Source organism: Ustilaginoidea virens, chromosome 1, assembly GCF_000687475.1.
Source record: "Ustilaginoidea virens chromosome 1, complete sequence".
NCBI classification, from domain to species: Eukaryota; Fungi; Ascomycota; class Sordariomycetes; order Hypocreales; family Clavicipitaceae; genus Ustilaginoidea; species Ustilaginoidea virens.
The window spans coordinates 5,352,137-5,368,339 of record NC_057316.1 but is presented as its reverse complement, the minus strand read 5'-3'; the positions used below and the strand labels follow the sequence as shown (position 1 = coordinate 5,368,339).

Here is a 16,203-nt window from a genome sequence, read left to right as displayed (position 1 = left end):
ACTGTGACAAGATGCCACTCCAAGGCAGACAACCTCAGCCAGATTCCACGACTGCGCAACAGCAGCACATGGATGCCGAACAAGATCAAAAAGCAAAGAAGCCTGCAGCGAAGAAGAGAACCAAAACAGGCTGCCTCAGTAAGCGTCACACCGCCATATCGTCGTGAGATTATCCCGGCTAATTGCCCCCCTTTACCGATCAGCTTGCCGGAAGAGGCGCATTAAATGTGACGAAACTAAACCGAGATGCAAAAACTGCATCAAGTCTAAGCGTCCATGTGAAGGATATACCCAGCGGGTTGTGTTCAAGGATCCGGCAAACTTGTCCCATCATGGCCACTTTGGCTCGGCGGTATATCCGCCAGGCTCTCGACATCACGGCTCCTCCTTGGGACCGCATTCTTCAAGCCATGTTTCGGCACAAGCTTCGCTCCAGCCGATTGCCCCCAGGCCAACTCCTTTTCTTTCGACCCATAGGCACCCAATCACTTTTGCACTACGACACGCACAGGCTCTTCCAAATACCGAACAAGGTCCTCTGACGGGCCATGATACGCTACCAATGCCGAACCCTCTTCTAGGATCCGAGCTCTCGGTCAGTCAAAACTGCCAGTCTGTTTCATCATATGGCGCCCAAGGCCGTACCACTCGAGATCGTTTCCAAAGCGAAATGCAGATCGAGCTAGTCTCGCAAGATAGTTTACCTTCGCGAGATTTAAACCAGCAGAACAACATGTCACGGTACGACCAAGCAGCGTTCGAAGATGAAATATCTCTGGACGAATCGGATGACGAGCCACCAGATCCACAATCTCTCGCCGTACGAGGCTATAGAGATGTGTTGAAGCCATACTCTACAGGAGGAACTGAAGTTAGAACATTCTCCGCGTTTGCGCAGAACTATGCACTTTCCGAGTATATGGACTATGCGCATTCCTCTGAATTGCGGCGGCATGATATGCAGACGATCTTCATGCACTTTGTTAGTGTAACCGGTCCAACCATGTCATTGTACGAGAGAGATCCCGCGTCCCTCGCCTCGGGAGCTCGTTTCGACGGTGATGCTACATTAGATAACAACTTGTGGAGCTGTATGTTGACCAGCCGTTCAAGCCTTCAACCCTGCCATGTTATGCTGCTAGCTCTAACAGGACACAGACACTTTCCCACTACTCTCTTTCAACCATCCCGGTCTCTTCCACGCCATCATGGCAACCGCAAGCTTGCAAATTGCAACACTACAAAACACTCCTGCCACGGCCGCCTTGCGGCATTATCATTGTTCGATTCGCCGAAATGCACGAAATGTGAGCACCCCGGTGAGGAACACGAAGCCCACGACTGTTGCCACGACCCTTTTGCTAGCCTACTTCGAAGTCTGGTCGTCTGATCACACCAAATGGTGCAATCATCTGCTCGGGGGACGGCTCTTATTTAAGCAAATACCTCTCAGGAAAATGTCCCGAGTCTGTCTCCCAGTCAAACGAATGAGACATTTTCAAAGCCCGCTGTCAGCTGGATATTGCGTTGGACCGAGAAGAGAACCCGTCGATTTAGATTACGGTCTCCTGAGTACGATAACAGGAAGACGGGTCTCTGCCGAGGACTACGGGCTGCAAGATGGCCAGTTGCTCGATGAAGAGTGTCTTTGGACAACTGAAAAAGACATAGAGAATTACGATATTTTACGAGACTTGTTCTGGTGGTATGCTAAAATGGATGTCTATCAAAGTATGCTCGGAGGGACCAAGCTCTTGTAAGGGATAGAGGCCATGGTCGCATATACTCCTGATTCATCACTGCTGACGAATTACAGCATGGCATATGAAGAATGGACACAATGTCCTCCAAGAGCGCCGCTCTCCAGCATTAGCGCCATGTAAGGCTTTTTCTCCTCCACAGTCCCCTCCCCAGTATCTTGTTGCAGCCGTCATTAGGCCAGCTGTTTCTTTCTAACCTCCTGGGCATCTAGTTATGGAACTTACGATCATCTGATTCTGCTGCTGGGCCGGCTGGCCAGTTTCACATCAAAGGATTTGTCCAGGAAGAGAAGGGCATTCCGAGCAAAAGGCGGATCCTTTAGAGGAGCATCTTCCCCGTCTCAGTTCCCGGGCATCGTACCTACTCATGGGAAGTTTCATGCGCCGATGGGGTTTACCGCCTCGTCGACGTATTCTGATGAATCGGATTCGCCAGGAGACTCGACAACACCCGAGAGTGACGAGTCAGCGGAGCAAGAATGGGAAAGCATTCGCCAAGCCTTTGAAACATTCGAGAAACATTTAGACGCACGGTTCAAAGCATTGAACAGCGAATACGCCGACAGAAAAGAAACGCCCTTTGGTACCGCCCTACAGTACCGCACTTATTCGGTTGCTGGCATCTGGATGAATTATTACATGGGGCTCATCCACTTGTACAGGAGTCGTCCTAACATGCCCCCCGCAGCCATGCAGGCCGCGGGCATGGCTGCTCCGTCCACTGCGGGCTATGCCATTCAAATTGGACGGATTGCGGCCGGCCTTACAGATGACTGTTCTCAAAAGAGAGAGATTAGCACTACGCTTGCAGCGGCTCTGATTGAGAGTTCATTCTGTCTCTTTGTGGCCGCAGTCCAGGTAGGCAATGACTTGCCCCGGGTTGCCGCGCTGCTTTCCATTCTGACCTTTTCTCGCAGCTTCAGGAAAATAGCCAGCGTTGTTGGGTTATTCAACGAGTCTATGACATTGCCAGGTTGACGGGATGGCAGACGGCACGGAAAATTGCCATTGGATGTGAGACGGCCTGGATCAAGGTTTCACAACTGGGCCTTGGCCCCCAGTACAAAAGACCAAAGCATCTAGACGACGTTCCCATGTCTGTGTGGATGAACCCACGGAAACTAGACCAAAGGATCCGGGACCTGGAGAAGACGGAGGAGTCAAGGTTAGTCCTACGTCAGTCCGAACAAACGAACCTTGCTTTGGGCCTACTTGGCGTCGAAACAGACTTGGAGGTGCTGGATCTTCAAGAAGATCGTTAGGACCAGGCATGTGGTCAAGAGTCGTGAAGGTGTCGAGCGTCTTCTTGTCACACCAAATTTGGCGTCACCACACACTGTCCATTGCTTACATCTCCAGGGGGGGAGAGGATGAGTGAGTGGGGACGAGTTGAGCTACGCCTCTTTTTTTTTTTTTTTTTTTTTTTTTTTCCCTTTTTTTTCCTTTTTCCAAACAGAGAGACTGGAGCTTTGTCGCTGTACTTACGAATGATTGCATCATGCACTTGTTCAGGTGCAAAAAGTTATCATCGGCGAATGGTAGGGAAAGATCAAGTGGCAGATGTATGAAGAGATGTACTTCACTTGATGCCATAACTTGGGACAAGTTTGCGTTCATGATACATATCAAAGAATGGCAGGACCGTAGACGGCCGGGTGGTTGATTGTGGAACGACACCAGCTGTTTGTGGAAAGCTTCATTTCTATCATCTTAGCTGACCATTGTAGTCTTTGTCTGACACCCAAGCAGCTCAATTTGCTGGCAGTCTCTCAACAACGGTAGCCATTTCGTCGTCGGTGTATATTCTGAAACCCTTTTCCTTAGTAACACTGGCCAGCTGCACGTTCTTGGCGTCGAGCTTCTCCTCCATGACCTGCTTTAGAGTTTTCAAGACCAGAGTTTCGGCATCTGAGATGGTGAGAGACTTGGGTGATGGCCGATGTTAGTATTTGTTGGCCCCTTTGCACAGCACATGATGGGAGAAGGGAAAAAAAAAAAAAAAAAAAAAAAAAAAAAAAAAAAAAAAAAAAAGAGAGAGAGAGAGAGAGAGAGAGAGAGAGGAGATGCCGGAGTGAAAGCTCAAGTGCTCATCATACCTTGTGATACTCGTTCTGAAGCTCTGCTTGAGCGCCTTCTGAGCCAGAGCCGATGGCCTTTGCATCATAGCGATAAAATGTACCACTCGGCTCAGCGTGGAACAGCTGAGGACCCTGCTCGTCAAACCCGGCAATGAGCAACGCCACGCCAAAGGGCCTGCTCATGATGGTCTCTTCTCCGTCGGCGCCCTCGCCAAATCGCAACGCCAAGTCGCAAATAGCCTGCGTACAGCTTTCCACGCCGAGGGGCTCATTGTAGTTGAAGGTATGGCTCTGGCACTCGACGCGGGCGTGCTCGACCATGGAACGGGCATCGGCCTGCAAGCCGGACATGGCACAACCAATGTGGCGGTCGATCTCGACAATCTTTTCCACAGATGAGGTCTCGAGCAGCGTCGACGTCACTCTCTTCTCGACGCCGAGAACGACGCCTTGGGAGGTGGCAACGCCGATGGCGGTGGATCCGAGCTTGATGGCTTCGAGGGAGTACTCGACCTGGAAGAGGCGGCCTTCTGGGGAGAAGGTGTTTATGCCCCGGTCTAGATGGAAGCTGAGGGTCAGCGGTGGTCAGGATCAGTCCCGGGGGGTAAAGAAAAGGGTGGCCCACCGTATTCCGATCTTGCCATGAACATCTTGGCTGGCTTTTGGAAGGGATCAATTGGGTTGTTGGCTGTTGTGTGTGTGTCGAGTATGGGAGAGGGGTGTGACGACGATGCAAAGCAGAGCCGAGGAGAAGAAGGCGCAGCTGCGAATGCGTTTGTTGTTTGTTGTTGGCAGTGGCCGGGAAGCTGGCGGCTGGGCTGTATGAAGCCAGGGCTCGCGGCTGCAAACTGGCTGCGGTTGCGGGAGCTGGTGTGCTGAAGCAGCTGGTTGCGTGGAGCAGCTGGTTGCAGGAAGGCAGCTGGTGCGCCAGCCAGAAGCACGGCGGAGCTAGGCTGCGGCCGGCAAACTTAGGCAAGCATGGGGACTACTGTCAGGAAGCAGGGAGAGAAAGCGGTATATTATAAAGGGTTGACCTGACCTGTCTCAACAGTACTCAGGTCACCAGCTATTTATAGTGGGCACGGGGGTAACCCTAAAGGGCTACTGTTCCCTCGGTTACATGTGCCATATTCGTATCCGGACATTCCCGATATATATGATGATCCACCAGTATCCCCGCCGACACACCCCCCCAGGATATGCTTTATCGAGCATATCCTGCTATATAGCTAATTCCTATAGAAAATAAGATAGTAAATAGAACTATAGAAGTCATTATACCGTAGTAAGAAGAGCGGTAGAGGCGCTATTATTGAAAATAACCCTTAGAGGTAAAAAATGCCCCTATTCATATGTATCGTTATAAGGAATATAAAAGACAATAGAAAATAACAATAAACCATAAAATTTAGGTCCATATAGGAAAACATATGCGGCTGTTGAAATGCATCTTTTAATCTATTTGATGAGCATCTTTATTATCCTCTTTATAAGGTATTTCCTTAATATCACGACGAATATCGTAAGATTGCCTAGCATCGCGGGAGCCTTTTAATACTACTAGCCCTAGCTAATGGCGGAAGGTTTCGAATTTCTAGCCTATTAGGGGCTTAGTAAAACCATTAGCGATTATATTACCTATGGGAACCTATATAATATCAATAAAGCCTTTCTAGACTTCTTGCCGCAACTAGTGATAATGAATATCAATATGATGGAGCCGGGTTACTAGTTTGAAAAACTCTTCCTTCAATAGGCGAATAGTCTAGATGTTATCGCACTGAATAATAGGGACATCCTATACTAAATGAAGCCTAACTTCCTTATATAGCCTACGGAACGCGATAACCTCTTTCGCGGTATATAAAATCGCTAGCAATTCAGCCTCTATAGATAATGTTGTTATAGTATCCTATTGACCAGCTTTATATACAATCGGGCCACTAAATAGCTTGATTATATATCCTTATGAGCTGCATTGGGATATAATATCGTTAGCAAAGGATGCATCTGAATATGCCTGTATTTCCGGGTTATCGGCACTGAATTCAATAGTAGTATTCTTCCAAGTATAGCCATAGTTAAGGGCCTTCCTTACCGCACGCAAATGGTCTAGACTAGGATTTTAAAGGAAGCGGGAAAGCTGCGATCCGATATAACCCAGTTCAGGCCTAGTAATTATAATCAGATACACTAATAATCCTACCATTAACTGGTATCGCTAAGTATTATTAGGTTCAGCCATTCTATTATACTTCTTAAGTCTTGCGGCATTTAACGGGTGCTTAGGGGGTTCTTTTCTGTCAAAAGAGGTGAGGTTATATTTAATCGCGAGCTTATCGAAGTACGCCCTCTAGGTAAGCTATAGCTTCCCTTCTATACGGTCGCGAATAACCTCAATCGCTAGGAACTAATATAACTCGCCGAGGTCCTTAATTTTGAAAGCGCCTATTAATGTAGTATAAAATAACTTAAATGCCTTTGCTTGTGACTTATAGTATAGGACGACTAGGTTATCTATATAGAAGAATACGATAAGGGTATCATTAATAAAGATATAGGGGTCCTTATAGACCTATATAAAGCCCCTTTCTATTAGGAATCGTAATAACTCTTTGAATTATAGTAATAGCGACCTTTGAAGCCTATAAAGGGCACGTAATAGCTTAATATATAAATAACTATTATGAAATCCATCAGACTGCTTACAATAGACAGTCTTATTAAGTGGCACATTTAGGAAGGCTATAATAAAGTCGTATTAGTGCATATCTAGGTTAAAGTAACACGTTAGGGCTATTAGGAGGCGAAAAGTATATACTGCGAGCGCGGCAGCCTGGGTATTATAAAGGTTGAAAGGTTATTAATTACCATGAATATATAATCGGGCCTTATAACCAGTGAGGAAGCTATCTTAGTCCTATTTATAGGCGAACACCTACTTTAGGTCTAATAGCTTGATCTTAGGGTCTATAGATAAATCATTCCGATAAATAATATACTTAATCTCCCTATTAGTGACCTTACTGTATTCTTCCTTGGCGGTAGCGATAAATTCTTTGCGCTTAGGATGCTTTCAAAGCTCTCTTTATATTGCCAGCTCTTTAGGTATATTCGTAATATAAAGGGCTTCTATTATAGCTAACAGCTTTATTATAGCTGCCGTAAAGACCTTATGATCCTTCCTTTTAATATTGTTAACCCTGATATAGAATATATTATTAAGGGGAGGCATCGGCTCGGTCTAATCGTCCGGCTCAGGCGAAAATAGTAGTAATAGAAGTAATACTTAAGCGATCGACTCTTTGGGGTAGTCTATAACCTTTAAGTCAATAGCGGTAGGTTGAGGGGCATTATTAACAGCTTTAATCGCATTAATTAGCGTAATGCCCTGATCGATAGCTTTATCCGTACCCTATTTAGGGGCAACCTTATTAGTAAAGGGGTTCTCAATTAGATTCCCCGATGCAATAAGCTTAAAGTTATTAATAATAGGGGTTTCCTCTATATTACTAATAAAGGTATTTAGGTTCTCCTTCTATTTAGCTAGTATCGGCAACTATTCCTTATCCTTATAGAAGATCGTCTTATTAAATGTAATATGGCTTAAGTTAAACTAATAGCTTCTCTTTAACGAAGGCACCTAAATCAGATACTAGGTTATAGAGATATATCCTGCTAAATAGCCAATATAAGCCCTCTGATTAAGCTTTAGACCGGCGCGTAATATCCTATCCCTTGTCATTATATAGACCTTATATCTGTAAGCGCAAAGGTAGTAAATATAAGGGCGTATATCTTCCGGTAGATATCCCTAGGCAGGCCGATTCTATTAAAGCCAAAGTTAAAGGATTTAAAGTAGCGATTTCTAGTTATCATAAGATAATTTCCAAGGCATACAATTTAATAGATATACTACTGCTTCTGCCGTAATAGGCCATAGATCCTTAGGGAATCCTGCTTATATGCTTAGAAGTAATATCTTCGTCTTTAATACCCCCTTAGAACGTTCAGTATAACCGTTCTAATATTAGTAACTAGGGCTTAATAACTAAAGCATAATGCCTTTCTGCTTAGCTTTTTTCCGACTTCATAATATCTAGAGCGCTATTTTATTATCAGAGATGACTATCGCGATTTTCATATTATATAGGCGTAGAACCTAATGCTCGAAGGTTAGCTAATAACCCGGAAGGTCTGATTTCCTAAGTATCGTAAATATTGACCTTATTCCTATAAATCGGCAGGTAAATAATACGATATATTTATTACCGTTAAAAGCAGGTGATTATACGAAAAGGTTAAAAGATACGACCTTAAAGGGTTCCTAAGGCATTAATGCCTCTTACGGGCATCGTGAAATCTACTGCATAATTTTCATATTGCTATAAACCTTATAATCCGATTTTGCCTGCTTAGGAGGCATATTTAATATATCCTTAAAGATATAATCTATCGGATCCCTTCCTAGGTGCCTAAATCGGGCGTGCCATATAGTATAAGGTGTTTTTATCGAAATCTTCAGCTGGCGATTATCTCCTCGAGCTAAATAGGCATATTAAGGCTTTTCTTCTCTAAAATTCCGAGCCCTCGTGAGAAATTCGCTTGCAGGCATATCGTTTCCGCCTACCTGATACAGAATGCAGGGTTTCTCTTTAATTCGGTAGATCTAAAAGATATTTTCTTGTGTTCTTCCTTTCCTAAGGTAAATTCTATCCGTCTTAGTGTTCTAATATAATCCTTTCTTCTTTATTAATAATTCGGAAAAAATATTAATAAATATCCCTAGAATATATATATTGCAATTCTAAAGGTCACTATAAAAGCAGAGCCTTACTAGCTAGCTAGATGGCATAAGACTGTCTGCGACCTATGAACTAATCTTAGTATAAATACTAGATTTTTCACCAAGTCCTAAGACTATACAAGTGCTATAAAGTAGGGCAAGTGTAAAGGCAAGGCAAATATAAGATAACCAGAAAACGCAGGGAAGGTGGAAGTTAAGAGGCATGTAGTGCATTAACAGACTCGATTGTGCTGCCCTTCTACTATCTAGAAAGAAGGGGGAAAGCTATCCTATATATACACAAAGAAGGGGTGGGCCCAGGCATCCAGGGTAGCCAGTAAGAAGGCTCCCCGTAATGCTCGCTATAATACGTCAGCAACCCCGCTATATCCGACCTTTCCAACCACCCTAACCACCGCACTAGTAATTAGTCACCACGCTAGTGACTAACTACCACACTAGTAGACTAGCCACCACGCTAGTAGGCCACCACGCTAATTTAGCAATGCCACACCACGCTAGTAGGCCGCCACCACGCTAGTAGGCAACCACGCTAATTTAGCAATGCCACACCTTTTTTTTTAACAAGGCCTACCTTACTTGATATACAGTAAATAATCCACTGAAAATCCTTAAGGTAAAAGGCAAAGGCCTAAGGTTGGTAAGACTACCGTAAGTCCAAGAGGCGGTATAAGGGCCAGAAGATTAGTAGGCCAGTAGGGCATTAGGCCAGCAGCCTAGTAGGCTACTATAGGATTTTAACACCCCCTCTGATTAGCTACTGTAGTAGCAAGCTAATCGTCGTATAACGGATAGGGAAAGAAAATGCAGTAAAAGTGCTAAGGAAAAACAGAGGAAAAACCTTAGTAAGTTAGTATAAGTTAGCAGGCCCTAAGACCTAGTAACTCGCGGAACCTAGTAAATTTAGGGCCCGGCAGTGGCTTAGTAAGGCCGTCAGCAGGCATACTATTAGTAGGTAAGTAGGTAATTTTCACTAAGCCCAGCTGGGCTTGCTCCCTAATATACCGGAATTTTAATAGTGTATGCTTAGTGCGAGCATGCTGATTAGGGTCGTTAGAATTTGAAATAGAGCCCTGGTTATCGCAATATAGCGGTATAGGGCGTAAAATATCAATTTCTAGCTCCTTACAAAGGTTAGAAAGCCACTGTACCTCACGGATAGTCTCAAGCAATGCATCAGATTCAGCTTCTAAAGTAGATAGCACTACTAAAGAGGCTCGCTTAAAACGCCAGCTAATAGGACCACTATTAATAGTAGTCAAGAAGCCTCCAGTGGATTTAGAGGTTTCTTTACAGCCAGCAAAGTCGCTATCAGAATAAGCGGTTATAATAGGCTGTTGGTTGCTTTTAGTAGTACTAAAGCAAATAGCTAGGTTCTCAGTGCCTTTAAGGTAGCTAAAACTGCCTTTCGCAGCATTTAGATGTACATTAGTTGCCTTGGACATAAACCGGAAGAGGTATTGGGTAGGAAATGCTAGGTCGGGTCTAGTCATTATTATAAGCCACATTATAGTGCCAGTAAGGCTCTGATAAAGGCTCTGATCAGTAAGGCTAAGGTCTTTTCCACTAGATTCATTTAGAATCCCTGGTTGAAGTGGAATAAGCTGAGGTTTAGTATCCTGTAAGCCGAATTTAGCTAAGACCTCTGCTATAAATTGGGCTTGGTGTAGCCACAATAAACCTTCCTTCCTATTTCGTATAATCTGTACGCCTAGGAAGAAGGAAGCCGGACCGCGGTCTTCTATAGCATAGACCTTATAGAATTTCCTTTTTAGCTGGTTAATATAAGTTATATTTGGACCAACTAATAGGCAATCGTCAATATAGGTGACGATAAAGGTGCTGGTTTGCTTATTATAAAAGACGGCAGCATCAGAAGCTAAAGGTAAAAAACCTTCACTAGAAATCAGGTCTTTTAGCCGGTGTTGCCATTCGCGGGGTGCTTGTTTTAGCCCGTATAAGGCCTTCTTTAGTAAGATAGCTTGCTTAATAGAAGGGTTAAATCCAGCTTCTTTAAGCAAAGTTAGTAGCCGTTAGCGCTGTATATTAGACCAAAGCTTGCTATCAGTTAGTAGACTTTCCGTAAATTCAAGAAATCCGTCAGGGATATCCATATAAATAGTCTCAGAAAGTTCGCTATTTAGGAAGGCACCTATAAAGTCAATTTGCTCTATTTCCCAGTTATTACTAGCAGCCACAGCCAGTATAACCCTCTAGGTAGGTGGAATAGAGGTAGAAGCATAAGTATGCTGAAAATCCTTTCCTTCGACTTGCATAAAGCCCTTAACAACTAATCTAGCCTTATATTTTATAGGCTGATTATTAGAATCCTTTTTAACCCGAAAAACAGGCCTATTGCGTATAATTTTCCTATCAATAGGAACGCTAGACTTAGGAATAAATTGGAAGACTTTAGTATCCAATAGCTGCTTAAATTCCTTAAATAATGCCTTTATCCAAAGGTCTTTTTCAGGGCTTCGTAGCACATCCTTCCAGCTATTAGGCGTACCATCGGGGGCCTTTTTAGCTAGCTTACGCTTAGCTGCATAGCAGGAATCCCATATCAGGTGGTGTAAGATATTACCTTCCTGAGGGAATAAGTCGGTAGGGCCAGTAGGGTCGGTAGGGCCAGCTAGGCCAGTAGGGCCAGTAAGGTCGGTAGGATTAAGGCTAGTAAGGATATCTATAAGGTCATCCTTTGCAGTAGCCGGGGACTGTATTATAGGACGGTTATCCAAGGTAGCATTAGTGTTAGTAACGCTGGTAAAATTAGTAGGGTCCGGCATGCTTTCTAGGTCATCCGGTATAACATTAGTATTAGTAATGTTAGTAAGGTTAGTAGGGTCCGGCATGCTTTTAAGGTCATCCAGTAAAATAGCAGGTTCTCTGCTAGATACCCCCTCTGAACCTGTATTTTGCCCTCTGTGAAAGTCTCCTTCTAGGCCAGTAGAAATAGGGCCTATACCTTCATTTTGATGAATAAAGGTAATAAAAGTTGTTTTAGTAACAACCTTCTTCTTTAGAAGGTAGACTAGGTAAGTATTATTACCTAGAGTGGCAAGGAGCCTACTAGGCTCGGTATGGGGCGCTAATTTGCGGCTTTTTACACGCTTTTCGTGTGGTATAAGCACTTCAATAGCTGCTCCAATAGCCCTAAGGTTAATAAGGTCAGGGTAGTGCTCCGGTGTTATCTGGTCGTAATCCTTTAGTAGCTCCTGATAGGGGCTAGAAGGTCTGTTAGTAACTGCTGTTATATTTACTAGCATAACAACGCCAGTAATTATAGCGGACCAGAGGTTAGATGATAGCCTTGACCAGGCCATAGTAACACGTAGCCTATCAGCTATAACCCTAATGGAGCGCTCAGCTAGGCCGTTTTGTTCGTGAATATAAGGGCAAGATGTATTAAAAGTTATACCCTGTTCGATAAGCCAATCACTAAGCATTTTGTTGATTTCATTTCCACCATCATAGTGGAATTCAATAGGCGTTTTACTATATCTGACCTGTAGGCTCTGTATAAAGCTCTGTAATGTTTTAAAAATAATAGTGCCTTCCCTATTAGGCAGTAAGTAAAGCCAACGGAATCGGGATTTTCTGTCCACTAATATAAGGGCAACAGGTCGTTTGTTGTATGGCATAGGTGATATAGCAAAAGTATCACCTTCTATAATATCCAGGCATTTAGCTGGATTAGGTATCGCATCCTTAGAAGGTTTTCTAACCTTCTTAGCTTGAATATAAGCTAGGCAGCGAAAATCAGTATCTTTAACCTTATTAAGGTTAGGAAGACCAGGGGTATTAGCACAGGTCTTTTTAAGTAGCTGAATACCTATATGCCCTAGCCGTACATGCCAAATGCCGGCTAATTGTAATAGCTTCTGATATTCTATATCAGCAGCTATTATTGGTTTCACCAAGGGGTACCCAGTTGTACGTAGGGTTGCGCGCGTGGTATCAAGTACCGTGAGGTCACCGGTCAAAGGTATGATTACTTCTTTGATTATAACTATAACTAACTAAGAGGAAAGAAAGGAAGCAAAAGAGTAATTACACGATGTGGCCTTTTTGTGCGTGCCGTAGTCACATGCTTCGGCGCGGTCGGGCCGGACTGCCCGCATGCCCTACCGGGCTCAGGGGTAAAGGGGCAAAAGGGGCCAAAGTGGCTATATCGTACGCATCGGGTGTACGCGGCACATCCGTCGCAATATGCCCAATTGGGCACCTTACAACAGCGATTCCGACACTAGCAGCTTCTCTTTTTATAGAAGCAAACATCGGAATCGCTAGGATGTAAGGCGCACACATAGAAAGAAAAGTGCGGCGCGGTCTCGGCAGGTTGTGCCGCCGATAACGCCATCGCGCCGCGCGGCCGGCTTATACAGGCTCATACCGTATAGCCGGTATATTGAATATCGCAGCCAAAACAAAGGGGCAGAAAAGGGGCAATATTGCACACAACATTAAATATAGGAAAATCCACACACTTGCCACCCATAATATCACTAATACCTTCCAAACGCAGTCAGACATTAACCGACCTCTTTACCCACCCTTCCACACGTATAATAGCCTTATTTTGGTCGACGAAGGTCTTAAGGGCTTTATTAGGCGTTCCCTTAGTTATTGCGTCGGCGAGATTGTTATTTCCATTAATCTAACAGATCTTATAAATCTCCTGGCGCTCGTATAACTGTCGTAGGGCTATAATATCTATTATGAGCCTCTTTTCCTTAGTAGTGCCTAGCTTAACTAAGCATTCGTATAGCAAAAACGAATCCATATACATAACTATAGGGATCTTTAGCAATCCCAGCCTACTAGTAATCATATTAAGGGTCGTGCCTATCGCATATACGATATCGACCCCTTATACCATACTATATAGCTCCGAAGCGAGTGCGCTGCGCATTACCCGCTTGCTCTTTATAGAGCTATAAGTAATAATATTACCGGTCAGCTGGAAGGCGTTATTCGCAGTATCTGCCTCATTCCCTAGCACAATCACATAACCAATCTGGGAGCTTAAATCTTTATTATTGGCAAAGGATCCGTTAACAAATATAAAGATCTTAGCTGTGGTAAGGGCCAAATTGATATACTATAAGCCACGATCCTGGTTATCGTGCTGCTATTGAAGGCGCTTATTCAACCTCGCGATATCCTCAGGATTAGGCTATTAATATTATGCCGCGACGGACAGGTCGAAAGACGCCTTAGGCTAGCAGACCGTAGCTACATAAGCACCGCGAGCGCATTATTCGACATAATTATGCTAGGCCGTAGGTGCATTCTTATCGATAGTCGCGATCTTCTTACTTTAACCTTTCTAGCATAATATTATACCGTTAGCATTGGCCGTTAGTATATACCCGTTGAATATTAGGGGTATAGTTGGTAATAGCTTCGTCTTAGGCTTGGCGTTAAAGCCTGCCTTAGTGAGCTCTAATTCTTCCCATTAGAAGAAGGCATCGTCACTTAGGCCGAGGGTATCGTCAGTCTACATACCCACGATACCGAAGCATATGGTAGTATCGCGGTCAGGAGCATTAGTATAATCAGTATCGTTATTACCGGTGGATATCAGCAAGCAGGGGTTATAGGTTGATATAGTTATACCCAACTTTTCGCGATAGTGCTGGAAGTATATCGCCTACTAGTGGGTGCCTGCCTTAGCTATTCTATATAGTGGCTTCACTACTTCCATGATAGTATTATCGGGGTATTAATACGCTATCTACTTAGGTAGCTTAGCGATAATCGATCTATTAAGGGTAGTTGATGACTGCACGTAAGCTTATATAATGTCCTATATCTAAAGGAAGAGGCCATAAGATTATTATAGTAATGGGGCTATTGATATTAGTAGCCATTAACTCGCCCATTGAATTATAGGGGACTAAGTCAATATCAATCGCTTTTTATCATCATTATGCCCTTAAATAATAAGCCTAGACTTCTCGTACGGTATATCCATGCCTTTGCCCTTGATTTCTCGTACTATACGTAAGTTAAACAGGCGTTAGGCTCTATATTAACCGATATTAAAGGTGATAAATCGGAACATATTACGGGCTTATAATGCTTCAATCTCTATATGGTCCGACTACTTAAAAGGGTCTCTAGGGGTTGTGATCTTGCCTTCCCAGCGTAATTAGCTAGCAAGCTATAAGTCGGCTTACTCTTTAGCGGTTAGGAAAGAGGCGTTAATAACGGTATTAGAAGCGATAGCATTGACGAGAGCCTCTTCTTAGTCCTTATTAATCATAACGTCGGATATCACATATGCTAGCGGTAGGGCTGCAGCCGGTATCCTGACCTCTAGTCTGCTAGGGCGGGCTAGTCCTTCGGCATAGACGATATCTTCGGGATTATCGGCAGCGGGATCGCTATCAAGGTTATAGTTATAAGGCTTAACGACCGTTAACCGGAACTTAACCGGGCTATATAGCATCTATACGATATAGGTCTCACTTTTAAGGCTGATTAGCTGGTACGGCCTATACTATCCACCCTTTTCTCTCTATACCCATACGTCTAACTATAGGGGTAGTCGGTAGATAGGCTATATGTTCGGGCCGTTCCATTAGGCGAAGGCATTATAAACTTATCGCTTAGTAAGGCATTTCCTAACTTTATCAATAGCCTTTCGTAACGTTAAGGCGCATTATAATACTAATAAGCTAGGGGGTGAATTATCTGTGAGTCGAAGATATACCCTAAAGACCAATAATATAGGCACTAAACCGTTAGGTCTAGTAGAATCGTTAACAGCCTTTATAGCAAGCTATAATTTCTATTCCTTTATTATTAGGTCGCCTATTTCGTTGTCAATAATAGTATAGGCTCGGCGTAATGGGGCGTAGTATCTTTCGACTTTGCCAATACTATTATAGGCTTCTATAGGAATTTTATCTATATTGATAGATAGAAGCCGGGCATTATAACGGAATTCAGCGGAAGTAAAGTTTAGTCCGGTATCGTAGACTATCTAATCCGGTAGGCCAAAATAGGTATCAATCTAGCATTCCTTAAGGGCATTCCAAATATCGTAGGCCTTCTGCCTTTATAGATCAAGAAATCTAGCTGCCTAGAAGCTTATCGCGGCATCCACAATATGTAATACCGGCCGATTATTAATATAAAGGATATCAACGATAATCTCATAATTAAATTAGCTAGTATCGTCATCCTTAAGCATGAATTTAAATCGGCTAGGTGCCTTTGCGTTCATTTAGCATTAATAGCATATATAGGTGATGCTCTCGATGATATTGCGGTCAATATTATTATAACTAGCCCATTAAAGCAATTTAGAGAGCCTATTAATAGAGGGGTGCCCGAATCGACGATAAAGCTAATAGATTTCCTATAATAAAAGGTAGAAGGCAATAGTATCTATGGCATTAAGAGTCTACTATAGATATCCCTATTTCCTGATAATTGGAACCTTAATATTCCCTTAGATTAATAGGTTATCGATATTATCTAGCTTTACGCCTATCCTATCTATATCTATAATAGAATAGAGAAAGGGGGTGCTACTATTAAGAACGTG

The 16,203-nt window shown here is 43.6% G+C and overlaps 2 protein-coding genes across 2 annotated transcripts; one reads left to right on the top strand and one right to left on the bottom strand.

The window, feature by feature from the left end:
• Positions 1-68: 68 nt before the first annotated feature.
• On the top strand, positions 69-3,022 carry UV8b_01227 (uncharacterized protein; the record flags this gene model as incomplete). Its single annotated transcript, XM_043138725.1, has 6 exons — positions 69-138; positions 204-1,091; positions 1,159-1,756; positions 1,817-1,879; positions 1,973-2,618; positions 2,678-3,022. The coding sequence occupies 6 exons, from the start codon at positions 69-71 to the stop codon at positions 3,020-3,022; spliced, it is 2,610 nt and encodes an 869-aa protein (XP_042994659.1).
• A 488-nt stretch (positions 3,023-3,510) lies between these two features.
• Positions 3,511-4,488, bottom strand: UV8b_01226 (uncharacterized protein; the record flags this gene model as incomplete). The annotated part of the gene is made up of 3 exons (XM_043138724.1): positions 3,511-3,684; positions 3,857-4,395; positions 4,464-4,488. The coding sequence occupies 3 exons, from the start codon at positions 4,486-4,488 to the stop codon at positions 3,511-3,513; spliced, it is 738 nt and encodes a 245-aa protein (XP_042994658.1).
• Positions 4,489-16,203: the final 11,715 nt, after the last annotated feature.